Source organism: Lissotriton vulgaris, chromosome 1_1 (assembly GCF_964263255.1).
Source record: "Lissotriton vulgaris chromosome 1_1, aLisVul1.2, whole genome shotgun sequence".
Taxonomy (NCBI): Eukaryota; Metazoa; Chordata; class Amphibia; order Caudata; family Salamandridae; genus Lissotriton; species Lissotriton vulgaris.
Window position 1 is genome coordinate 460,187,657 of NC_141685.1, and position 26,145 is coordinate 460,213,801.

The following is a 26,145-nucleotide window of genomic DNA, read 5'->3' on the forward strand; positions in this document are numbered from 1 at the left end:
GTTATGTGTGGAGCAGCATTCTGAATCACACCCCTCTCAGTCACAGCTGCACTCAGGTCACATTATACGCTAATTCAAGAGTCAGCCAATGGGTGAAAATAGCACATTCTTCTCTACAGTAGGAGACGCATCACCAGTGATGGTGTGCAGCACCACACGCCTATTATACACCTTCACGCCCCTCCATGCTGAGGCTGAAGGAGTGCCCATGGCTGTGGGGCACTGGGATGGGGCAGTCTTGTCTGTCGCTCTTTATTAGTGATTCACCAGAGCGTATTCACGTCGCCTTTGGTAAATCGCAAGTATCTTTCTATCCTATCTCTACAAACATGGTTACAAAGATTTGTGATGTTGGAGGAGGACTTGGGTACCAAAATCGAACTTCTAAAACTGAAATTACCTTGTTGTTGTAGTGGGTGCAATTAGTAATAATAGCAACAGCGATAATAGTATTATTATTATAAATAATATTAATAATAACAAAAATAATAATAATAATAATAATAATAATAATAATAATAATAATAATAATAACAACAACATTAATAATAATGATATTAATAATAATGCTAATAATAATAATAATAATAACATTAATAATAATGCTAATAATGCTAATAATAATAATAATAATACTTGTTTTTGTTGTTATTCTTGGAGTGCTATACTACCACTATTTCTCCTCCTACTCATGTTACCAGTAGTATTTCTACTGCTATAACTACAATGCTCACTGACCTGCTCTGTGCCACGAAAGAGGAACTGCTTATTTGTCCAAATCCTGAAGCGCACTCCCTGGAGCTGAGGTCGGCTGGTGGGAGCGTTACTGCAATCGGCAGTTCACCATCTCGCTCTCAGCGCGACCCGCCCAGGTAGCAGTGCACTGGTTGTGTCCACAAACAGCCCACCGGGGGACTGCGAGGCCCAGAAACCACCGCTCGTTGCAGCCGGCGCCTCTTCCCCCGGAGGCCACGCCCACTCATTGGGACGCTTCTACATAACCTTTCGCGACACCCGCTGCGCGGGTGCCGCTCACTGACCTGCTCTGTGCCACGAAAGAGGAACTGCTTATTTGTCCAAATCCTGAAGCGCACTCCCTGGAGCTGAGGTCGGCTGGTGGGAGCGTTACTGCAATCGGCAGTTCACCATCTCGCTCTCAGCGCGACCCGCCCAGGTAGCAGTGCACTGGTTGTGTCCACAAACAGCCCACCGGGGGACTGCGAGGCCCAGAAACCACCGCTCGTTGCAGCCGGCGCCTCTTCCCCCGGAGGCCACGCCCACTCATTGGGACGCTTCTACATAACCTTTCGCGACACCCGCTGCGCGGGTGCCGCTCACTGACCTGCTCTGTGCCACGAAAGAGGAACTGCTTATTTGTCCAAATCCTGAAGCGCACTCCCTGGAGCTGAGGTCGGCTGGTGGGAGCGTTACTGCAATCGGCAGTTCACCATCTCGCTCTCAGCGCGACCCGCCCAGGTAGCAGTGCACTGGTTGTGTCCACAAACAGCCCACCGGGGGACTGCGAGGCCCAGAAACCACCGCTCGTTGCAGCCGGCGCCTCTTCCCCCGGAGGCCACGCCCACTCATTGGGACGCTTCTACATAACCTTTCGCGACACCCGCTGCGCGGGTGCCGCTCACTGACCTGCTCTGTGCCACGAAAGAGGAACTGCTTATTTGTCCAAATCCTGAAGCGCACTCCCTGGAGCTGAGGTCGGCTGGTGGGAGCGTTACTGCAATCGGCAGTTCACCATCTCGCTCTCAGCGCGACCCGGCCAGGTAGCAGTGCACTGGTTGTGTCCACAAACAGCCCACCGGGGGACTGCGAGGCCCAGAAACCACCGCTCGTTGCAGCCGGCGCCTCTTCCCCCGGAGGCCATGCCCACTCATTGGGACGCTTCTACATAACCTTTCGCGACACCCGCTGCGCGGGTGCCGCTCACTGACCTGCTCTGTGCCACGAAAGAGGAACTGCTTATTTGTCCAAATCCTGAAGCGCACTCCCTGGAGCTGAGGTCGGCTGGTGGGAGCGTTACTGCAATCGGCAGTTCACCATCTCGCTCTCAGCGCGACCCGCCCAGGTAGCAGTGCACTGGTTGTGTCCACAAACAGCCCACCGGGGGACTGCGAGGCCCAGAAACCACCGCTCGTTGCAGCCGGCGCCTCTTCCCCCGGAGGCCACGCCCACTCATTGGGACGCTTCTACATAACCTTTCGCGACACCCGCTGCGCGGGTGCCGCTCACTGACCTGCTCTGTGCCACGAAAGAGGAACTGCTTATTTGTCCAAATCCTGAAGCGCACTCCCTGGAGCTGAGGTCGGCTGGTGGGAGCGTTACTGCAATCGGCAGTTCACCATCTCGCTCTCAGCGCGACCCGCCCAGGTAGCAGTGCACTGGTTGTGTCCACAAACAGCCCACCGGGGGACTGCGAGGCCCAGAAACCACCGCTCGTTGCAGCCGGCGCCTCTTCCCCCGGAGGCCACGCCCACTCATTGGGACGCTTCTACATAACCTTTCGCGACACCCGCTGCGCGGGTGCCGCTCACTGACCTGCTCTGTGCCACGAAAGAGGAACTGCTTATTTGTCCAAATCCTGAAGCGCACTCCCTGGAGCTGAGGTCGGCTGGTGGGAGCGTTACTGCAATCGGCAGTTCACCATCTCGCTCTCAGCGCGACCCGCCCAGGTAGCAGTGCACTGGTTGTGTCCACAAACAGCCCACCGGGGGACTGCGAGGCCCAGAAACCACCGCTCCTTGCAGCCGGCGCCTCTTCCCCCGGAGGCCACGCCCTCCTTCCCTCCCCCATATCTAGACAGCCTCTAAACGCGCCGCGGGTCGCGCCGCGGGTCGCAGCCCGGGGCGAAGACCCGGGCAAAGACTGGGCCGTTTTAGGCCGTTAGAGGCTGGTAGAGACTGGACTGGGCAATCCCCCTTAACTCCAACATTATATTCTGACTCATTTCTCGTCAATAGTAAGATTCATATGTTTAACTTCATCTCTACAACTGAAATAGATTAGCAATGGTCTATACGAGAGGGAACAAAGCTAAAACCAAAGCCCCCAGTGCCGCAGGTAAACTGCTTGGTCCCATGGACGACTTCCTAGCGAAGGCAAACACGCTTATAGATGAAAGTATAACACTCATCGAAGAAAGGGTCTCCCTAGACCTGGCATTTGCAAAAAGATCCTCACTAGGAACTTTGGCGGAAGCCAGATCCCCAGCGCTAGGCATCCCATCCACTGAGTTGGCTCCAACTAGAGAGAGACGCAGCCTACCAAATACAGTAGACTTGTCGGTATCTCAGCTAGCGGACTCCCAACTCAGCTTTGATCTGGAAAAAACACCCGAATTGCTTCCAACAACTCCTGTAGATATCACCTCGTCAGAAAAAAGATTAGAAAGGGGTAGGAGGGAGGGAGCAATCAGTAAGCAAAGGGCATCACAAAACCCAACCATCCTGGACACCTTGGTAATAACATCAAGTATTCCACAAATCCAGAATGATAGGGCGACACATGTCGAGATACTAGCGTCAGTCCATCATGTAGATAAGGAGCCACCTTCCCTGATAGTCTTGGACCCTCATCCCACAAAACAAACTTCGACGGATCTGAGTGCACCTGAGGCTCAGGAACTAACACTCTCCAGCATAGCCAATGTAGTCAAGCAAGCACTACAACCCCTAGAACATCGGCTAGCATCCCTAGAATTACAAATTACTAACTTTATAAAAAATCAGCATCCCTCTGAACTATTACGTCCTCAAAAACCACCACATAACAACAGTAAAAAACCATCAAGCTCTAACGCACTAACGGCCAACTTACCCTTATCTATTCCACAACAAAAGACCCTTAGGATAACGACACCAAATGCGTTGGCCAATAAAAATACCACAAATCTAACCAAAATAGCAAAAACTGTAACAGCTCACAGTTCTACTAGCAACCCACAACAGACCACCGTCCCGATTCCCCCAGCTGTGCCCGCAACAACTGTCCCTGCTGCTACTGCCCCCATTTCGACCGTACCGAGCGGTACTGCCAATAAAACCTCAGGGAAAACCACGCATAACGCAATAACAAAAACCTTATCCCCCCCCCCTGCTCCATTAAAAACACCAAAAACACCTGTGGGTAGATCCAAAAGAAATACTGCGGGGAATCTCGGTCCATCACGATTTCCAGCAGACTTCCCCCCAGAGGCCTCACCCTACGTTGCAGTCATGGCCGGCGTGCCAGAACTAACAGATTCTACCCCAGAACCGGCTTGGTCTCTGAAAAATAAAGTTCAGCACTGGCTTCAGACCAACCGCCCAATTCCATCTTCCTGGCGCGGTAAAATTAGATCTGTAGCTAGGGTACCATGGGTGGGTAACACCCGAAAGACCATTCCCGGGGACTGTATCACAATCACTTTCGAGGATCCTCGAACAGCGGATTATGTCTGTGCCTGGGAAGACATCACCCCAAATGGAGGAATTAAGATCAAGTCCCTCCCTTTTTTCTATCCCTTCAGGCATATAGACAGCTATATACATGAGCAGGAGCCCCCTTGGTCCCTCCCACTTCTGACATCCGTCCCATTCCCTAGACAGGATGGCTTTCAAAATACCATCTACAACGGTCCCCATAACCAATACGAGCCAGATTTCTCCTGGCACCCAGTGAGACAGCGCCGTCAGGGCGGAAGGTGGGATGACAGAAGACCCGATACATATTGGCCCCCACATAGAGATCAAACACGATGGGACCCTTGGCAAAACATCCCACTAAGTAATAGGTTTAGCGGCCTAGAAATGGTCGACTGACCATCAATAGAAATTTCTCCCACTGACACCCAATTATCTCCCCCCTTGCAACCCAATATCACTGTCCCACCTATTAGTAATAAGAAAAAGAATACGATAACCCCAGAAGCTGAATCTATTGATGACACCCCACTCCTCATAGCCTCTTACTGGAACATCGCGGGCCTCCGCAATAAAATCGAGGATGGTTCTGCGCAGAAGTTTTTAGCCTCAAGCCAAATAATTTGTCTCCAGGAGACATGGTCTGTAGAAGAACTCCATATACAAGGCTATAAAACTTATAATGTTCCAGCCTTAACCAGTACAATGGGCAGACCAAAAGGTGGGCTAGCCACTTATATTTCAAATTCTTTATCTTTTAATAAAGTGGCCGTACTCTCTCTGGATACCAATTATCAAATCCTATTGCTCACCCTCCCCAACAAAGACAGTATCATTTTGACTAATACATATAATAACCTACCGGAAGAAAAATTTATAATTCTTCTCACCACCATAACCGATAAATTAAAACAACTACTACATCAGAGCCCTGCTAATAAAGCAACTCACTTAATTTGGGGAGGTGATTTCAACCTCCACCCCTGTACAGTTCCCAGTTTAGTGTGTTGCGGGATTGTGGACGAATTTAACATCCCACTAGCTCACCTCGCACATTCTAAACTGGGAAACATAATTAATATTGCCCTATCAGACCTAGATCTCCAAATTGTCAATCATCCAAAAGCAGACCCAAATGAATTCATCCCAACTTATGTGGGCAGAGGGCACAAGACAACAGTAGACTTCATATTTCTCTCCCAAACCCTGATGTCGACATTGAAAGACTTCGAAGTCACTGTCACACCTTTTAGCGATCACGCAACCCTAACGCTAACTATGCCCATGCCTGCCAATCTTTCATACAAATCAGACATGGCGACCACTCTTAGGCAGAATAAGATAGAGGTCGGTAAACGTAATGGACTAACAATTAGATGGGCGAAAATTAATCCATCTGACATAATGGAAAAACTAGTAACGCAGTCCTACTCAAACATAATGAAATGTCTGGACCTTACAATTAGTCACAAAGAAGTTCTGGAAAATTTTAACTCAATATTAGATACAATAAAAGACCTGTTGACCACAAAACCTAAATCAAACCGCCCATCAAAGCCAAAGTGGTTTAACCACAACTGCACAGCGGCCCTATCAAACCTGAAATCCGCGCTCAAAAGCAACCCACGTGACGTGGCTCAGATTCAGCTGCTTAGGCGCCAATATACAAGGGAGAGAAAGATCCGTACTGCGCAACTAAAGCAAAAGTTATGGGATGATCTCCATCACGGAGCAGTCTCCCAAAACAGTGAGCTTTTTTGGCGTACGGTCAGAACCCCATACCTCACAGATAGAGAGACCCCAAAAATAGAAGTCGCTATCGACGAAAACACCTGGGTCTCCCACTTTGAGGAAATTTTTAAGAACAACCACCCAACAGAATCCCCTCCCCCTAAGGTAAACTACCCCATTCTGGTCCCTTTTGATATTCCAGATCTTATAGCCGCTCTGCAGAGTAGTAAAACAGGCAAGGCACCAGGACCCGATGGGGTCCCGGTGGACCTTTTTAAATGCAACCAAGATCTTTGGGCTCCCATCTTAACCAGAGTATGTACAGCAGCAGCAACTGAGGGAATCCTAACATCTTGGACAAAATCAATAATGGTCCCCATTTTTAAAAAGGGGGACCGACAAGATGTAAAGTGCTATCGGCCCATATCACTGCTGGACTCCCTCGGGAAAGTAGTGGGGAGAGTGATTCTCGAGCGTCTCCAGCAGTGGACCGAGGACCGGGGTATAATCTCGGACATTCAATTCGGTTTCCGAGAAGGCTTCGGCACCCAAGAGCAGGTCCTTAACCTTGCCCTAATAATGGCGAAATATACACAGGCCATCCCTACCAAGATATATATGGCCTTTGTTGACCTTTCCGCAGCTTTCGACTGCGTATCGCACAGAAAGCTGTGGAGGGTCTTAGCCCAATTGGGAGTAGACCCACCTCTTTTGGACTTTCTCAAAGAACTTTACACCGGGGCCACAGCCAGAGTACGCTTCGGCGTCAATGGTGAGATGACGTCCCCGTTTAGCGTAGGGCGTGGGGTCAGGCAGGGATGCGTCCTGGCCCCCTTCCTCTTCTCACTCTATACCAATGGTTTGGAGGGGGAGATGTTGAGGGGGGCCCAGGACCTCCCACGCATAGACCGCCGCCTGATCCCAGCCCTGCTCTACGCGGATGACGCCGTCATTCTAGCCCGAACACCCAGGGAACTCCAGAAAGCTGTAAATAGATATACATCCTTCATGGGCAATTTAGATTTAAAAGTGAATGTAAAAAAAACATTCATAATGACTGTGGGTAGACGCCGAAAAAGAACCCACCCAATAATCCTCAATAATCAAAAGCTTGAATCAACTCCACACTACCCCTATTTGGGGGTCATGATAGATGACCAACTCTGTTGGAAACAAGCAGTGAGCACAAGAGCACTTTTATTTAGGAGGTCTATTGCAGCACTAATAACATTCTCCCAGAAACTAGGCAAGAAGCCCCCAGTAGAGCTCCTTAAGATCTACAATGCCAAATGCAAGTCAATAGCAACATATGGTGCAGGAGTCTGGGGGTATACTGATGTTAGCTCTATTCAGAGGGCGGAAAACACCTTTTTAAGATTTTTGCTAGCCACCCCCAAAGGCACCTCTATTTACGCACTGCACCTAGAATTAGCCATCCCATACCTAGAGGATCTAATCAAAATTGAACCTCTAATGCTGTGGCGCCGCATCTGGAGTTCAAACAAAAATGCTCTGACCCAAGCCATCATAACAGATTCAATGAATATGGACAATTCTGTAAAAATAAAGTGGCTCCTATATGTTAAGAACTTTTTTACTGACCTGGGCCTTGAGAAGTATTACTCAGACCCGATATCTATAACGGATATCTCAAAAAAAGTTCTTAAACGTCAGGCACTATCCCATTTGGAGTCTCTAAGACTCGCATCCAATTCGACAAAAACGGCAGTGATCCATTCAAATATGATTCAAGTAGCCCTCGTCATTCACCCGTACTTAGAACTTGAAATGCCAACATACGAGAGAATGATTATTACAAGATTCAGACTAAATATATTCTTTAGAATGGTCACCTTCCCGTCACAAAATTGTTGGGAGCCTATACTCCCGCCTTGCCCCTGTGACGGTATATCAAGGCAGTCGAATTTGCATGTGATTCTGCTTTGTAAATATCACCAAGCCCATAGAAAGATCTGGCTCTTACCGATACTAAAATCCTGGGGACTGAGACAATGCAGACCTGCTCTTTTAAGACTGCAAATGTTGGAAACACCAAACGTCTGTTATTTTGTTAGTAGGTTCCTAAAATGTATAATGAAACACAGAACGAATCTCTAAAAATCTTGTCAGTGTGAGAATAAGCGGTACTTTGCACATTTTTAACTAATCTTTTTATTCCCTTTTTAAAGCATGAATTGTTCTCTTACCAGAAAAACATGTAATAAGTGTATTTTTATTCTGTTTGCTATTTGGTGTACTTTTATGGTTTTTCCAATGTGAATAAGCCGAATAAAGATTTATATATATATATATATAACTACAATGAATGCTACTATTCCTAATAATAATAAAATAGCGCTGTGAAGACTCCTGTTACTGGACTAACTGAAATGGTGATTTCCAGTGACAAAACCTGGCCTGGCTTGGTGTGAATCATCAGTCTTTCTCCAATCTCATTTCCATCCGCTCCACGCACAGGTGCCTTAAGACTTGTCCATTACTGTGCAGCTCATGCCTGGATCCTACTGCAGACCTAATGCCATCAAATCCGAGCCTAGGGCCCTAACCGTGAGCTCCATACGAACATCCCTGGCCTGTAGATACGGTTTACCACGGACACATCAGATACCATGTTCCATCACTTCATCGAACTGTGTTAATGATTATATATTTAGAAGTATGGAAACATTGAACCTGAGAAAGATTTATGTGTTTTATGCCAAAAGCTCTAAATTAAGCTTTGTATTTTTATGTAAAAGCACATAGCAGGCCCTTTGCCAAGCAGGAGGAAGAAAGGGGTGCCAGTAAATACAAATCAATGCGATATAAGAGCATACAGGCATATTTATGAGTTTTGTGGCGCAGGGCAACGCAGCAAGTCACCTTGTTGCGCTGTCCTGTGTCACAGGGAAAGGGCAGGAATGCCCTGTATTTATCCAATACAGCGCATTCCAGTCCATTTCCCTTGCAATGGTGCTTTTTTTGCAGTCCAGCTCCAACCGAGGCTGCCTTGCACCATGGTGTGAGGGTGCCTGTGTTGTGTTGTAGGCAGAATTGTTTTTGTGCTGTAAGGTGCACTTTCCTGCACAAAAACAACCCTGAGAGACTTTTTCTTCTTTCTGTGTGTGCTGTAGAATGCTCCACACATACAAAGAGGTAAAAACGAGGAAATAAAGATATTTCTCCTTGTTACACCTCTCTTGGGAGGGAGGCGTATGTTTTTGCCACTTTACAAGATTTACAAGATTTACCAGGTTTGGTAAATCTGGAAATGTATCAAAAACCATGGGGGTTGCCTTGGAATACCCATGCAGCACCCATGACATGCCTTCCTTGTGCAGCTGGGATGAGGGATGTACTGAGAGGACGCTGAATGGGCGTATAAAAAAAGCCCACACATCCTACCAGTAACCATCTCGGGTTGGATAGAAACAAAGTATGTGAAACAGATTGCAGTTACTAGCATTACATTTCCAGCAGTGGTCGTGTGGCAGAAGTTGGGCCCCCTTGAGCCTACAGTCATTTAGTATTTTGAAGTAAAGAAAATTAAGCCTGAGCACCCTGTCATGATCAAAGAGCCGCGTAGTCTAATCGCATTGAAAAGGGGCTTATGTGTAAGGCTTTGAAAACCTGGCTCTTCAGGGAGGCATACCTATAATTGGCTCACTCCACTTTCCTATCACACAGCTTTTCCATCCTCAGCGCCTTGACGCCTATGGGCAAAGTTGCGCTTTACAAGTCCTATCTCATCTCATCATCTCAACATTGATGAGCACACCATGTAAGCCAAAGACCACCCCAAGAAATGGGCCTACTGCCTGAAATTAGAGGAGAACGGTGGTGGTGGTGGGTAGGGGGCGGGGGGGAGTTGTCGTCAGGTGATGCCCTCGTGGCCAGCTGTAAACAATTAACTAGTTGGCCATACCACTATTGGTCTGCATTGTGGATCCCACCACCAAACATTTGAACCACTCTTTCTAAGGCAGGTGCCTTATGATCTAATTGGGGTAGTTGCCTATGAGTTTGTCGGCGTGCTTCTAAGTTGTAACTCATGAAGGACTAGGTTACTGTACAAAAGGGGGTGGTAATGGACGGACCATCTGAATCAATCAAACACTCACACCCAGTCAAAAGATCTGCGTTTAATCCATCACTGTTTTTTAGCCCACTCTACCACCCCAGTTCAGACATGGCTATATGCAAATCAGTCCGACCCTGTGCCTCATGGGAACAGTCCAGCCCGAACTGCCAAGCCATGTCTTCCCTGGACCGGAAACAAGCTTCCGCGGACCGGTTTCTGTCATTCCAGCCGTCTTCAGCCCAGCTTGCTTGAATCCAGTGGCAAAGTGAGCAAGGGACTCACGTCTGAGCATACCCTGCCACACTTATGGCGGCCAAAAGTGGTACAAAAGGGGGTGGTGATGGACGGAGCATCTGAATCAATCAAACACTCACACCCAGTCAAAAGATCTGAGTTTAATCCATCACCGTTCTTTAGCCCACTCTGCCACCCCAGTTCAGACATGGCTATATGCAAATCAGTCTGACCCTGTGCCTCATGGGAACAGTCCAGCCCGAACTGCCAAGCCATGTCTTCCCTGGACCGGAAACAAGCTTCCGAGGACCGGTTTCTGGCATTACAGCCGTCTTCAGCCTGGCTTGCTTGAATCCAGTGGCAAAGTGAGCAAGGGACTCATGTCTGAGCATACCCTGCCACACTTATGGCGGCCAAAAGCGGTACAAATGGGGGTGGTGATGGACGGAGCATCTGAATCAATTAAACACTCACACCCAGTCAAAAGATCTGGGTTTAATCCATCACCGTTCTTTAGCCCACTCTGCCACCCCAGTTATTATTATTATTATTATGTTTCTTATATCCCGCCCATCCCTCAGCCCGTCACTCGTTGCGCACCCGCAGCTCTTGGAAGGTTCACTTACCGCGGCTCTTGGATGTTTCACTTACCTTACTCGCCGCTCCTCCTCGCGCTGCTGATTTTACCGTTCCACTGCTCCTCCGCTTCTCGCTGGTCATTACCACTTGTCCGCCGCTCGCCGCTCCTCCCCGCCTGTCCGCAGCTCCTCCCCGCGATCATGTCCTCCGCTCTTCCTGTTGCTCCTGAACGATGCTCCTCCCTGCGCTGTCGATGTCATGATGCAGACGTCACGGCCGGCGCTTCTTTCAGGGGACTACTTTGTTTTTAAAGTAAATTTTTTTAATTTACGTTTTATTTTATTTTTTGTAGCCTATGTCCATCTACACACCCTGACAATTTCAAGGATGTAGCGGGTGTGTGGATTGGCGCTGTGGTTCCCGAGTTTACCTGGCTCAAAGGGTTGTGTTCTCTCTTTATAATAGTAGTATAGATTTTTTAAATTTACGTTTTTGTTTTATTTTATGTAGCCTATGTCCATCTACACACCCTGACAATTTCAAGGATGTATCGGGTGTGTGGATTGGCGCTGTGGTTCCCGAGTTTACCTGGCTCAAAGGGTTGTGTTCTCTCTTTATAATAGTAGTATAGATTTGAGGCATGGGGACTGAACAGAGAATCACACATTTTTGTCATGTGGCAACGCTGTGATTTTGACCATCATTTTGTGAAAACCCAACAACATCCAGCTCGTGGTGCCCGAAGTTTTCAATTACTTCTGTGCCGTGTGAGCAAAAAAGAGGATTTTAAATGTATTATTTAACGCTCAAATCCCGAGATTGGCAGCCATTCTTACTGTATTATGTCATTGGTTCCAACTCTTTCCAAGCCTCCATTTCCGGTTGGATGTCAGACTCTGTAATTATGCAGCATAATTATTCCTAATCCCGAAATGGAATCTAGTTACCTTCAGTTAAGGAAACTCTTGAAAACCGAATTTTCCAAATAATTCTTCAATTGAATCTTGCATCTGTAACGTAGCAGCTGAAGAATGTCAATGTATACATCTGATCCCCCCAACCTTTCATATTCCCAGGAATTCTAATTGACACATGTGGAAGTATTTAGGTCTGACAATGGGGGAATCTTGTCTAATATTCTTTATTCAAATAATTGCTACAATTTTAAGTAATGAGCACAACACAATAATATCCACAAGCCACTTTAGAAAAACAAAGACAAATGGAATGATCAAAGAGACACTGACATTTTGAATAGGGAACCAAGTATATGAGTTTCTAAAGTTTTACGGCTAGAAATACCCTGGAAATGTGATGCACCATTGTATACAGCATTATTATTAATGGTCAGGACCTATACACAAGTTTTGGCCAACCACGATGGAGCTAGCAGAGGTCAGAAAAATCAAACGGCCATTCCAGGTCAACCCATTTGAACTTAGTCTCTGAAAGTAAAGTCAGACTCTTCCATTGGGCAAAGTCCAAAGCCGTGGTTGGCGAATGTCCTTTGGTGTATGCTGAATTCGCTGGTTGTGGTGTCAAAGGCACATAGGTCAACAAAGTCAGGTTTTGTAGCTGCCTATGATGTTTTGTGGGTTAGATAGATTTGCTGCCTTGCACCTGTCCAAGGTTTTCCATCTGACTTAGTCATGTTTTTAGAAGTCAATGTCTTTCAGCAATCCAGTGCTGTGCGCTGCACTCTTGCAAGGCTCCAATTAACCGGCTTTCAGTTCAGCAAAAATATATGTCTGCCAGAAGCACCATTGCACTTTGGCTAGGCTGCAGTTTAAAGGCCCAGCCGTAATACATGGCAATGGAAATACACGGCAAAGTAAAATGCCTTTGCTATCTAAGAAAACCTATTTTTAAATATTAATAAGTAATCCCTAATGTGGAACTTATAAGCACCAAACATAGGGTGCCTAATTTATAAAAAGGGAAATAGAGAGAGAAGGCCAAAAAGTTATTTCACTGTGTAGGTTCAGGTACAATTTTCAAATTCAGATTTAATGGTAAAAATAGTTGTTTGATAGCTTAAGTGGCAAAGTAAATTTATAAAAAGGTTCTTTAGGCTGCATCAGTCAGAGCTGGCTCGAATCAGTTCTGCCACTCATCACACCTCCAGAGCTGGAATACACATCCTTAGATGGGAGAGTTAAGAATCCAGGAAGGTCAGGGAATATTAACTGCTGGCCACTTAGCAGAGATCAGCAATGTGGGAGCAAACAGGAACAGTTGACTGAACAAAGGACAACCTTAGCACTACCTCTTTTGGCTTGTAGATGCCAGGAAGGGTTTCTCCTATTGATTATCAGGAACAGTCTAGACGGCCAAGATGCAGTCATGGAAGGGGAGAGAACTGGTTTGGACCCTTTTAATTGGGAGGTAATCATGGAAAACTTGGTCGAGTAAAATAGTTAGGATCACATGGAACACGTTCTTCAATCCTTGGCTAGTGCACAGGATAGATCTAGCACCTCAGCCACCACTGCCACAGAATATTCCCGGACCTGGATAGACTCCACCAGAAAAGGAAGGCACCACTGGAAGACTTCTTCTGACTCCTGCTGAAAGAAGAAGACCCACTCAAGAACTCCTTAATTCTGTCTGCACCCAGAGGTTGGTACTGCTCCCCAAAGGTCAAGTAGATTAAACCCCGATCTGTGATCTATGTGGCAATGGTATGCCAAGACATGGGTCCCTTGCTCACTTTACCACTGGATTCAAGCTAGCCTGGCTGATGAGGGGTGAAACCCTGAAACTGATCCCAGGATGCTTTTTTCCGGACCAGGGAGGACTTGGCCTGGCAGTTCGGGCCAGACTGTTCCCATGAGGAACAGGGTCAAGACTGATTTGCATATGGCTGGGTCCAAATTGGGGTGACTTAGCGAGCAGAAGGATGATGATCGATTAAACCCAGATCTTTGACTGGGGGTGAGTGTCTGAAAAGTTTCATCACTCTGTCCATCATCATTTTGTGTTAACCGGAAATGAAGCCTAGGGCTGGACCAACGTTGCAAATATATCTAACCAACAAAGCATCATCGACAACCACAAAAAACGCATTTTTCATCGCAGAGCTTTTGGTGCCAAAACTAATGGTTTCAGGGGGAGGTTGATGACAACATATTTGACTTTGAGGGACCCTTGTTAGGCACATCTATGTTCCTTGTAACGCTGAAAGATTCTGACTTCCATTTCAGAGAAGATTTTCTCAAGGGCAGCCCGCTTGGTCTATCTAAATATCTAGATGTTTTTGCGTTAAAACACAAAAAAAGTTCTCATCACCACTTCTCCTTACAATATAATAATGATCTTGGAGTCTTTCTGTTCCTTTTTTTCTATTCTATATTGTTTTGGAATTTTATTGTGCTGTTTTCTTTATTTCAATATTGTTAATACTGTTTAAACAGGAACTTCTGTAGGAACTGTCCACTGCTTGTGCCATAGCTACCCGAGGTTCCGCAGAGATTCTCTCACAACTGTGTTTCGACTTAGCCATATTGTGTTTATTAAGTTGGTTGGGGTCATCCTTAAGAAATGAACTCGATTTCTGACACTGCTAAAAAAAAATGTTAAACATGCATTAGGTCAATAATGGAAAAACCTAATTCCTCACTAGTTCTGAGCAATGAATACGGATTTGAAATTTTTTATATTATACAACATGAAGCATACATTCTGCCTAACACGTGCATAACTAATTCACAAAGATTTCGGAGCAGGTTCTATTTCATGAGTTTTATTTTTAAATGTTGCTGTAGACTGTATCTTATAAAGAGGCAGTTGGCAGTACATCGTATAAAATGGGTGGCAAGAGAAAGTTGAAGACCTGTAATAAAACCTGAGCTTTAAACTAGGATACATCTCTGCACATTAATATTTCTCAACTTTCTCTTTTTTAATTTCAAAAAATTTGGCATCGTTTTTCAGTGTTCTTCTCTTGTAAGCAACTTTACCTTCTACATACAGGAGCCAATATATTTTGACACATATAAATATACTTCTTGTTGTTCTTTACCACAGCCGTTGATAAAGAAATACTCCTTATGCAGTGTGAGCGGATATGCAGTGGAACATCACACATCAAACAATGCTACGTGGTCAGAGTACATTGGAAATCAGACACGACACACGTTTTCCTGGATTGATCCTGTGCATACTGTTACAGTTCGAGCCATCAATTCAATCGGATCGTCTATAAGAAACTTAAATCTGACATTTTCACAACAAATGTCCACAGGTAAAACCAAACTAGATTATTGGCTAGATTTAAGAACAACCACTCAGGGATTTTAACTGTGACTGAGTAAGTAGCTCATGTGACTTTCATCCTAAGCATAAAAACAGACAAGATGTGAAATGTATGTTTCAAGGAAATTGTCAGCCATGGCTGGTCCATTGGGGATGAGGGGCCATGCCCCCAGCTTTTGCCCCTCACGAACAGTGCCTGTCAGGCTGAACACATGTCATACACTGTTCATTTTCAGGTCAGGCAGGCAGGAGCCAGACATGTGCTAAACATGCAGGCTCCTGGCTGCCTGAGGGAGGGCAGCAGTCCCAAGCCTCCTAGTACCTCCGAGGCGGAGCTGCAGGTAAGTGTGTGTGTTTTTTTTAATTAATGCTTGGGGCATGCATGCTTGCATGTATGAATGTTTAGTAATGAGTGTTGTGAATGGATGTGTTTGTGTGCATAATTGTGAATACATAGCTGTGAATGTGTATGTGTGCATGTGCACGTGTGTCCCGTTTGTCTGCCCCCTCCCTCTTAAAATTACGGCCGCCACAGGAAATTGTATTACATTTCCCAACGTTTCTACTTATGTTTTAAAATAAAACGCACTTTCCCGAATATCCTTATCTACTCTTTATTCTACTTGACTTAACTCAGACTTTATTTATTGAGAAATATCTGAAATTGATATAGTGTGTTCAGTAATGTTAGCATCTCAATCTACAGGAATGTGTCAATATGCACTAAGTAAATGCCATAAGAAGAATATGATAAAGGATGCCCTATAAAATTTATAGGAAGCGTATGTAAAGAGGAGACCATAGGGAGTTATGTTATATTTATGATATGGTGTGGGATGGATTTGTTTGGTAAGGTATGTTTTGCAATTTTTATGTATCACACAATGTTCAGTCTGTGGGCGTTTAAATGCTTCTTTGCAGAGGGGTGCCGCTCGCAGAGGAGTCCTTGCTGCTGTTGTTTCTTAGGAGCCCTTGCCTGCAACCCGGGGACGTGCCGGAGTGAAGAGACGCTGTACCGTGTGAAAGTGCGGGCCAAAGGGAGACGGGACTGCGAGGTCCGACAGGCTGTGCGTCCAACATCCAGCACACCTGCCGCCTCTTCCCGGGACTCCTCCCTTCTATCACCGCCCTTTATTACTCCTCGCGGCCCCCGCTTCGCGGGTGCCGCTCGCAGAGGAGTCCTTGCTGCTGTTGTTTCTTAGGAGCCCTTGCCTGCAACCCGGGGACGTGCCGGAGTGAAGAGACGCTGTACCGTGTGAAAGTGCGGGCCAAAGGGAGACGGGACTGCGAGGTCCGACAGGCTGTGCGTCCAACATCCAGCACACCTGCCGCCTCTTCCCGGGACTCCTCCCTTCTATCACCGCCCTTTATTACTCCTCGCGGCCCCCGCTTCGCGGGTGCCGCTCGCAGAGGAGTCCTTGCTGCTGTTGTTTCTTAGGAGCCCTTGCCTGCAACCCGGGGACGTGCCGGAGTGAAGAGACGCTGTACCGTGTGAAAGTGCGGGCCAAAGGGAGACGGGACTGCGAGGTCCGACAGGTTGTGCGTCCAACATCCAGCACACCTGCCGCCTCTTCCCGGGACTCCTCCCTTCTATCACCGCCCTTTATTACTCCTCGCGGCCCCCGCTTCGCGGGTGCCGCTCGCAGAGGAGTCCTTGCTGCTGTTGTTTCTTAGGAGCCCTTGCCTGCAACCCGGGGACGTGCCAGAGTGAAGAGACGCTGTACCGTGTGAAAGTGCGGGCCAAAGGGAGACGGGACTGCGAGGTCCGACAGGCTGTGCGTCCAACATCCAGCACACCTGCCGCCTCTTCCCGGGACTCCTCCCTTCTATCACCGCCCTTTATTACTCCTCGCGGCCCCCGCTTCGCGGGTGCCGCTCGCAGAGGAGTCCTTGCTGCTGTTGTTTCTTAGGAGCCCTTGCCTGCAACCCGGGGACGTGCCGGAGTGAAGAGACGCTGTACCGTGTGAAAGTGCGGGCCAAAGGGAGACGGGACTGCGAGGTCCGACAGGCTGTGCGTCCAACATCCAGCACACCTGCCGCCTCTTCCCGGGACTCCTCCCTTCTATCACCGCCCTTTATTACTCCTCGCGGCCCCCGCTTCGCGGGAGCCGCTCGCAGAGGAGTCCTTGCTGCTGTTGTTTCTTAGGAGCCCTTGCCTGCAACCCGGGGACGTGCCGGAGTGAAGAGACGCTGTACCGTGTGAAAGTGCGGGCCAAAGGGAGACGGGACTGCGAGGTCCGACAGGCTGTGCGTCCAACATCCAGCACACCTGCCGCCTCTTCCCGGGACTCCTCCCTTTCACCACCTCCCTTTGCTATAAAAACTGCCACGGGGACGCGTGAGCGGAACGCGTGTGCGGGACTAATCCCGGGACGAAGCCCGGACAAAGGGCGGACCCTCTGAGACCCTCCGAGACACGAGGAGACCGGACTGGATATACCCTCTTGCTTTCAGGTACTGATTGTGTTCATTATACTATAATTCCAACCATCGTCATCTGCCTCACCAAACGACCCCTTAAACTAGCCATGGCAACTGTTAATGTTGAGCTGCATGTGCAGGATAAACAGGGTGTGCTAGTTAATGGGACTTTGGATAGTTATTTTTCCAAACCATCGCCTGATATCACCAGGGAGATTGTGCTAGCGGAGAGGCGGGCAGACCGTCGCCGTTCAGTGGAAAGCATGAAGAATGGATCAGCTTTACCATTAATATCCCCCGTGATTGGACCCTCTGATAATACTGCTGGGGCATTAACAAACGAATCGACTCCTCCATTAGACAGCTCGCTCCCGGAGGCAAATACGGTTGCTCTTCCATCTGAAACCGTATCTCGAGTTGATTTGATCGACTTGTCGTCATCATCCATTGGAAGTGGCTTGTCATCTCTAAAGGGAGACGCCTTATTACAACAGCATGCAGCCCGTGCTAAGGCAAAAAAATTACCAACTACGGGGAAAATCTATGGCCCCCCGCCGAACAAAAAGCGACGGAAAAGGAGGGATCCATTGCAACCCAAACTGAGCTGCCGTGACTTTGGGAAAAATTTGCCTATTGTTGTTAAGAATCCCTGTGTTGTTCAATCTGATTCTGAGGGGTTGGTCAGTATTATTGCATCACCAGTCATATCTAATACCCCTATAGATAAAGAGGTCAATAGGGAGCCAAGTGAGACAGTCATTGTCCATACTGAGAACAGGTGCCCCGTGTCCCTTCAGGATATCGAGAACTTAATTAGATCATATTCTGTATCTATCTTGGAGAGGCTAACGGAGGTGGAGTGTAGGCTGTCAAAAATTGAGATTGCACTGCCTAAAATAGATCTTGTAGGCCATGCTGATGTTAATTATGCAAATAATCAAGCATCTAAGGGTGTATCTCAAGTTTCGTCATCTGTTATGCTACCTCCTCCCCCTATTGTTGCTCATGTTGTTCTTACACCTCCCTCAACTCTACCCGTACCAAAATCTTCGGAGAACCCAGCATCAGCTATTGCTCACCACCATGTTAATTCTAGGCCATCCCAAGAGGCAACTGGTGATTCAATGCTGGGGTCTGTTGTTAGCAAGACCAGCGTTAATACATCTAAAAATTCTGGTAATATAACCAATCTAGCTTTAACAGACCTAACAAGGGAAGCTAGGGAAACCAGATGCACCTGGGGGAAACCTAAAAGGGTTCCACTGCCTGAACTTCCACCAGAGGCAGTACCCTATGTGGTAGTCCTAACAGGTGTGCCGGCCCTTGAACAAAATAAGAGGGAGGGTTTTTTTCAACTAAAAAATAAGATAACGCACTGGTTGAGAGCACATAGGCCCATTGCAAATTATGTTAACGGGGACATAGTTCATGTTCGACGCCTCGAATGGTTGGGGGGAAGAACCAAAGATATTGAGGGTGATGTAGTGGTTGTCAATTTTAGGGACCCAAACGCTGTCCACTACATATTGAACTGGCAGACGGGGAGTCCTAACAGTACTATAATCCCAAGACCTCTAACGTATTTTTACCCTAGGTCAGTGGTTGTTCCATCTCATTTTCCCCTCTCACAGGGGTCAATTCAAACTCAGCCACTTAATTGTCCAATTGTACAGAATGTTGGGAACGGTTATTGCTCTCAGTACCCCCTGATTTACCAGGGTATGAGAAACATGCCTGGTGCCCCTTGCCCTGCAACGGTTCAAGACCCCCTGGGATGGCATTCCGTCCCAACTAGTCACCATAACTTTCACAGTTTTCAGGATAGAAGGATGGACCATCTGAAACCTTTCACGCCTCTTGAGACGTCCAATCGTTTTGACGTCTTCAGTGGCCTTGATGGTTGTGATTGAAGGTTGTTGGGCGGGGGGGTCGAGGGAGGGGACTCAAGGAACCATACTGAGATGAGGGTTGGAACAGAGCGTAAACTATTGCCAACTGTTGTATTTCGACCCTTGGGTATGAATGTTACATGTCAAGATAATATTCCTGAAGAACAGGTAGGACTAATCCCTACCATAAGACACTTACCTCTTGAGGAAATATCTCCGGGAATTGAACAAGTAGCATATACTGGTGATGAGATGTCAAGGGTTAACACCATCATGTCTTCTGCAATGGGGATTTCGGTCAAGCTTGTTAGTTGGAATGTAGCTGGGGTTGCCAGCAAATTGAGGGATCAAGACTGGGCTGCCTTTGTGGAATCCTTTGATTTTTGTCTACTCCAGGAGACCTGGGCAATCGATATTCCTCACAGGGTGGGCTACAAGACTTTTGGTATTGGAGCAGTCCCATCCAAGAGTGGTAGGCCGTCCGGGGGTCTTCTGATCTGGGCAAGGATCAATCTCAGGGTTGACATAGAGGTGATAGACACAAATTCGGTAGATATCTTAGCATTAAAAATAACTACCTCCAATGGGAAGAAATTAGTCCTAATAAACATTTATAATAGGCCAACACCGTCATCAAAGGAATCCCTTATTGTTTCTAAACTGGATTACTTTTTGAGGGGGTTGAATCCTGGGGAGGATCTTATCATCTTGGCTGGGGATCTAAATTGTGACTACGAACCAGTGTCGGGCATAAGTGAGATTTTTGAGGAGGAAGATCAGGCAAACAAAATCCCCCTCCTTGGGAGTAACAAATCCGTGAAATGTTCCATTCTGGCTCTGCAACTGATCAAATTATGTACAGAGCATCACCTTAGGGCCTGTAATGGCCGGTTACCGTCCGACACCCCAAAAAAACCAACCTTTAGGAGGAATACATACAGAAGCATCTTGGACTTTGTAATAGTTTCTATCCCTCTTTGGTCGTATCTCATAGATCTTGAAGTAATGGAGAGGGCTGAAAGTGACCACTTTCCACTAAACTTGTCACTAAACGCTGCACTTTTTAGCGACCCCTCCTCTCCTACCTGCTTTGAGGGGGGTGTTAGGGATGGTATTGATATTCACATCAGTAACAACAGGAGATCGCTAAAATGGCCATTTATTTTGGATCATGGTGATATTTTGAGTGAAATTTACTCACTTTTTGCAGGTACCTTTGCTGCATATCTAAGCTTAACTCCTGAGGAGGAAGCAAGAACTTCCTTTCAGTCCATACATTTGGAGTTTTTCAAAAAATTAAAATTATTGGTAACTAAAATGCCCAAAAAACCCCAGCAGAAGACTCAGAATTTGTCTCACAGTAAGCCCTGGTATGACAGACTGTGTAGAGAGTCAAAGAGGGAAATGCTAATCGCTATTAAATCGAAATCGCAACTGGATGTTAAGATAGCTAGAAGCAACTACAAAACTATCCAAAGGACTTCAAAAATTGCGTGGGAGGAAGCAAAATGGGCGGAATTACTGTCAGCTGTAAGATCGCGAGATACTGTATTATTCTGGAAGCTGATAGCAAATGGGAACAAGGTGGGAAGGGTGATCAGAGACACATTCCTAGACGAGCAAACCTGGGTAACCCACTTTACCAATTTATATACGAAATATGATGATCCCCATACAGCATCTACTGTAGTTAGTCATGAACTTCCAGTGGACCCGCTGGTCTTTACCTTGGGGGAAACAGAGTTGGCTATTAGCCAAGTAAAAAATGGGAAAGCCCCAGGCTTGGATAAAATCCCTGGGGATCTTTACAAGCACGACTTGAAAATATGGGTACCATATATCAACTACCTTTGCAACAAACTATCCCAAAGTTTAGAATTTCCCGAAAGTTGGAAAGGAGCTGAAATTGTTTTAATTTTTAAAAAAGGAGACAGGAAGGACCCCTGTAATTATCGTCCAATAAGCTTAATGGACATCCTTCAGAAAATTTACTCACGCCATATTTTATTACGAGTGAGTAATTGGTTGGACGAAAATTCATTTTTAACTAAATTTCAAGCCGGGTTCAGAACTAAAGTCAGCACAATAGATCAGTGCTTTAGATTCTGCTGCCTCTACTGGAAGTACGTAATGATAAAGAAGGCCCACTTGTATGTTGCCTTTGTTGATTTAAGGGCAGCTTTCGACTTGGTGCCACGTGATCTTCTGTGGAAGACGCTGAGTGCAGCGGGCATGCCAAACAATATAGTAGCTCAAATTATAAAATTACATGATGGGAACTTCGCGAGAATTAGATGGGGACAAAACGGCGAACTTTCACGGAAAATTCCAATCGAACGTGGAGTTCGCCAGGGATGCGTTCTGGCCCCCACGTTATTTTCTATCTTCGTGAATGATATTCCCTCTTACTTAGACAAATGTAAAAATGATGCACCTAAATTGAATGGCGAAAGGGTAGCATCTCTATTGTTTGCTGACGATACTATTCTGATATCCCAAACTAAAAATGGCTTGCAGATTTTATTGAATACTTTTAACGATTATTGTTGTCAAAAGGGGCTAGAGATAAATGTAAAAAAAACGAAATACATGGCCCTTAATCCAACCAAACCAGACAAGGGTTGTCTATCCTTGAAAGGGATAAAGTTGGAATCAGTGCCTCACTTTTCATATTTAGGGGGGACGCTTGATTGTAACTTTACCTGGAAAGCTCAAATGGAAAAAAGCAAATTGTTATTTGCCCAGAACGTTAAACCAATCCTTAGAGAGCAAAGCTTAAGCACCAGCAAAGCGGTACGTCCCGTTATGGAACTTTTTAAATTCAAGGTTCAATCTTCAGTGTTATATGGTGCTGAACTGTGGGGGCCAGGCTCCAAGGAGACTTTTAGCATTCATGATAACAACTTTATGCGTAGCTTGGTTAGGGCTCCGAGAGGGACCCCATTAGTACCCCTGCAATTGGACCTCGACTTTAAAAGAACTGACCATCATGTTCTTATCAGACCACTTATGCTGTGGGTAAGATTGTGGCACGTTCCTGAGCTTCAGGTATATAGAGAAGGGCTGATGGAGATCATGGGGTTGGATAGTAACAAAAAAATACTTTGGCTAACACACGTTAGGACTTGGCTAAATTTTATAGGCCTGAAACACTTTTGGGAGCATCCTGAGCAGCTTCCACCAAATCCCAAAGTAGTCCTGAAAAAAGCTTTCTGGTCCTATGTAGCAAATATGGCTGTAAACCTCAGTACTAGCGGTTCATTAGTATCAAAATTTTTAAGTTTTAAGGGTGAACCCCTTTATGAGTCCTTTATGGACGAGATAGAGCCTCCACTTGCCAAGACACTTTTTCTAAAGTTCAGATATGGAAATCTTCGATTGAAAGCAACTTTGTCATGTTGGGCAAGGAACCGTGACCCATTGGCCGAGGAATTGGACAAAGTTTGTTCACTTTGTGAACATAATCAAATTGAGAATGTGCAGCACATTCTCTTTTTTTGTCCTATCTATGCCCATGAGAGGAAAAGATGGATCAAACCGATATGTCTTTTATTAGGTTTGAGGTCTTGTGGCCAGGCTCTGAGAATTTTGACCACTAATACTTCACAACAGATCATATTTAGTGTGAGTAGATTTTTACTTGCCATTTGCTACCGTAGGAAAAAAATGGGCCTTCAGTTGTGAATTTAATTCCTAATCTCCATTCACATTGTCCTATCTATGGAATTGATTTGTTCATAGTAGCACTAACTGCTTTAGACAATTGAATTTGCTTACAGAATTACTGAGGTGTCCTCCCGTCTCATATGTTTTTATTGTCATGCTCCATGATTATTCAACTTTTGTTGCACAGTTAAATAGAATGTATTTTCCATTTTTTTTTTTTTTTAAGTGATTGTGCTTATGTTTTGACATGTAACTTTTAATGAAACGTAATGTTTAAACTGTTCTTTTATGGCGCAATGCTGAAATAAAGATTTGAAAATGAAATGAGTCTGCAGTTGTGGTTCTATCTATTGAGGTTGTAAATGGCTGGACTAGAGTTTAGTTAGTCCTCACAGAACTCCTCAGAAAAGGGACTAATGTGTTGAATAACGCATGGCAATTAGGTGCCCGCACATAATTGCCATGCATTATTCAACACATTAGTCCCTTTTCTCTACCATTTTCCCTATCCATTTCGAGGGGTTTCATTCTTCATAGAAGTAAATAAGTGCTGAGATACTATTCGTACATGGAAATTCTGGCCACACAGAATCTCCACACATGTTTACTTCTAACTTGTAATCACAGCCATATGGAGGGAGAAGATGAATGTCCCTTCCTGGCTAACTTGAAGTCGCCAGACATGAAAATGGTACTGAACGTTGCCATCCTGGGAAGGTTTTTCATGTAAGGCAGGAGGTGGGCAGAGAACGACAACTCTCTACTGACATCTGTATCAAAGATGTGGTCAGAGGAGATCTTAGAAACATGTCCACCCTTAGTTGAGGTAGAAAACACATTTTCACTTTAGGAAGCCCACCTGTAATTCAGCACACATACATATATGACTGTAATGGGGCATTGCAGAGGTGAATCACATTGACGGACAGAACAGGCCTAGAGCCCTTTTTTTAGGAGCCATAACTCTGCTGTGTATGGCCTTTGACTATAAACAGCAGGGGTCGAGTTGTGTTTGGATGAGTTGTGGGTGATCTGGCAACTTTGTAGTTTCACTAGGCAGTGGGTGGTGGTGATTCCTGGACACTTCCTAACCAATGGGAATAACCCCGCAGCACATCCTGTTTGCCTCACTTCAAACTATCGCACAGTACATTATTCTGAGGCAAATCCAAAATGGCAGGACTTTTCTGCAGTGGGATGGAGCTTGTGTGGTTGACAGTGATATGTTTCGGGAAATGTACTATCCCTGCATCTTCAGCTATACCAACCTGGTTTTGGACCATTTCACCCACCTACTAGCCTGGTCCTATGCTGGTGACAGATTACGTAGGGAGCAAAATGCTTCCCTTCCTCGGATCTCCCTTTATATTGAAGGAGGACTATCAGACTCGTGGTGGTGCGGCGGTGGCAGATCCAGTCACTGCTGCACCAGCGGTCCGACTGCCCAATTACTACTTGGGCAGCTGGACCGCACTAGGACTGCCGGCTCCGCCTGGGAACTGCTGTTCCCTGGTATTGGAGCAGTGGTCAGAGGCCGCAATTTGCTTGCAAGGACTACTGCAGTCCCCAAAATCATATTTTTTAAAACATTTTTATTATTAAATTTAAAAAAAGAGACCTCACAAGATATTTACAATAAACATAAAAATAATCCTGTAGCATATTATCAATATGCATACATAGTCATGAGCATAAACTTTCCCATAAATCCAACAAAAAAAACAGACACCAAATTTTAATACCAAAACACAAAAAAAACACATCCTTCCTGAGCGTTAATTACAAAGTCGTGTTGGAATGATGAAGCATCTCCCTTCCAGTCCATCATATCCTACATCCAGGTCACACACTACTCCCTCCCGTACCGCCTAACTCGCATAGCTCTGCTCAGCCTCAGCTGCCCTTTTAAAAAAATAGAGTCTCAAGGGCTCCCGAATGTCCTTCGGTCTTAAGATTGTAGGTAATTATTCCGCATATGTCTCAAGGTTATCCTTGCAATAGACCAAGTCCTTAATCCAGTGTTCTACTTTTGATATACATCTCCCACCCACGTAATAGCCACTCTCCGAGTAGCCATGTGCAGGGCCAGTAGTACAAATCTCCCACCTACTCCCTTTACTTGGGGCAGGCAACACAGCAGGCAAACAAGCAGAGTGCACTGTAGCTCTACGTCTGTCATAGTCTTTAAGTTTCTCACTACAAGCGCCTAGAACTCAGCCACCCTCTTGCATCCCCAAGCAAGATGCGGAAAGTCAGCGTCCGCCTGCCCACATCGCACACATCAGCCAGACTCACGCCGTCCAAATCTATACAACTTTGCAGGAGTATATTACACCTGGTGTATATATTTAAAATGTATGATACGTAAGTTTCCGTTAATACTAAGTGTACCCCTTAATTCGCACACATACATCCAATCTTTCTCCAATATCGGATCAGGTAAACAGGCATTCCATCTCTCCCTACTTATGTCCGGCTGACTCATGCATTCTTCCTCAATCAACCTATACAGCAGAGAGATCAGTTTTTTATTAGTGGGAGTACTAAGCAAGAACTGTAGGGATTGCAATGTGGGAGGTTCCAGAGGGTAGGTGTCGTAATGGTCCGCGTGTCTAAATCTGTGCATCGCGAATCTGAACAACAACGTTGGATTACTGATAAATTGCAGGGTGTCCAATTTGAGAAACGAGCCTTCCGGGTAGATATCCTGCATCAGTTGTAAGCCTGTCTCTTTAAAAAGCCACATCAATTGCGCCTCATGGGTCACGACAGTGCAGTATGATGTTCTATGCACATGGCTGGCGGGTACAACGGGAGCTTACGCGCCAGCTGCCCTATTTCCTGGCAGGAAGCTATAATCGAGACCACTGCATTTATA

The 26,145-nt window shown here is 46.0% G+C and overlaps 1 protein-coding gene across 1 annotated transcript in view; it reads left to right on the forward strand.

Moving 5' to 3' along the window:
- Window positions 1–26,145, forward strand: part of LEPR (leptin receptor) — a 422,515-nt gene that overhangs the window by 300,175 nt on the left and 96,195 nt on the right. The window contains exon 10 of the mRNA XM_086925355.1: window positions 15,064–15,280. Coding sequence (XP_086781481.1) covers window positions 15,064–15,280 — 217 coding nt within the window. The remainder of the gene's footprint in view (window positions 1–15,063; window positions 15,281–26,145) is intronic.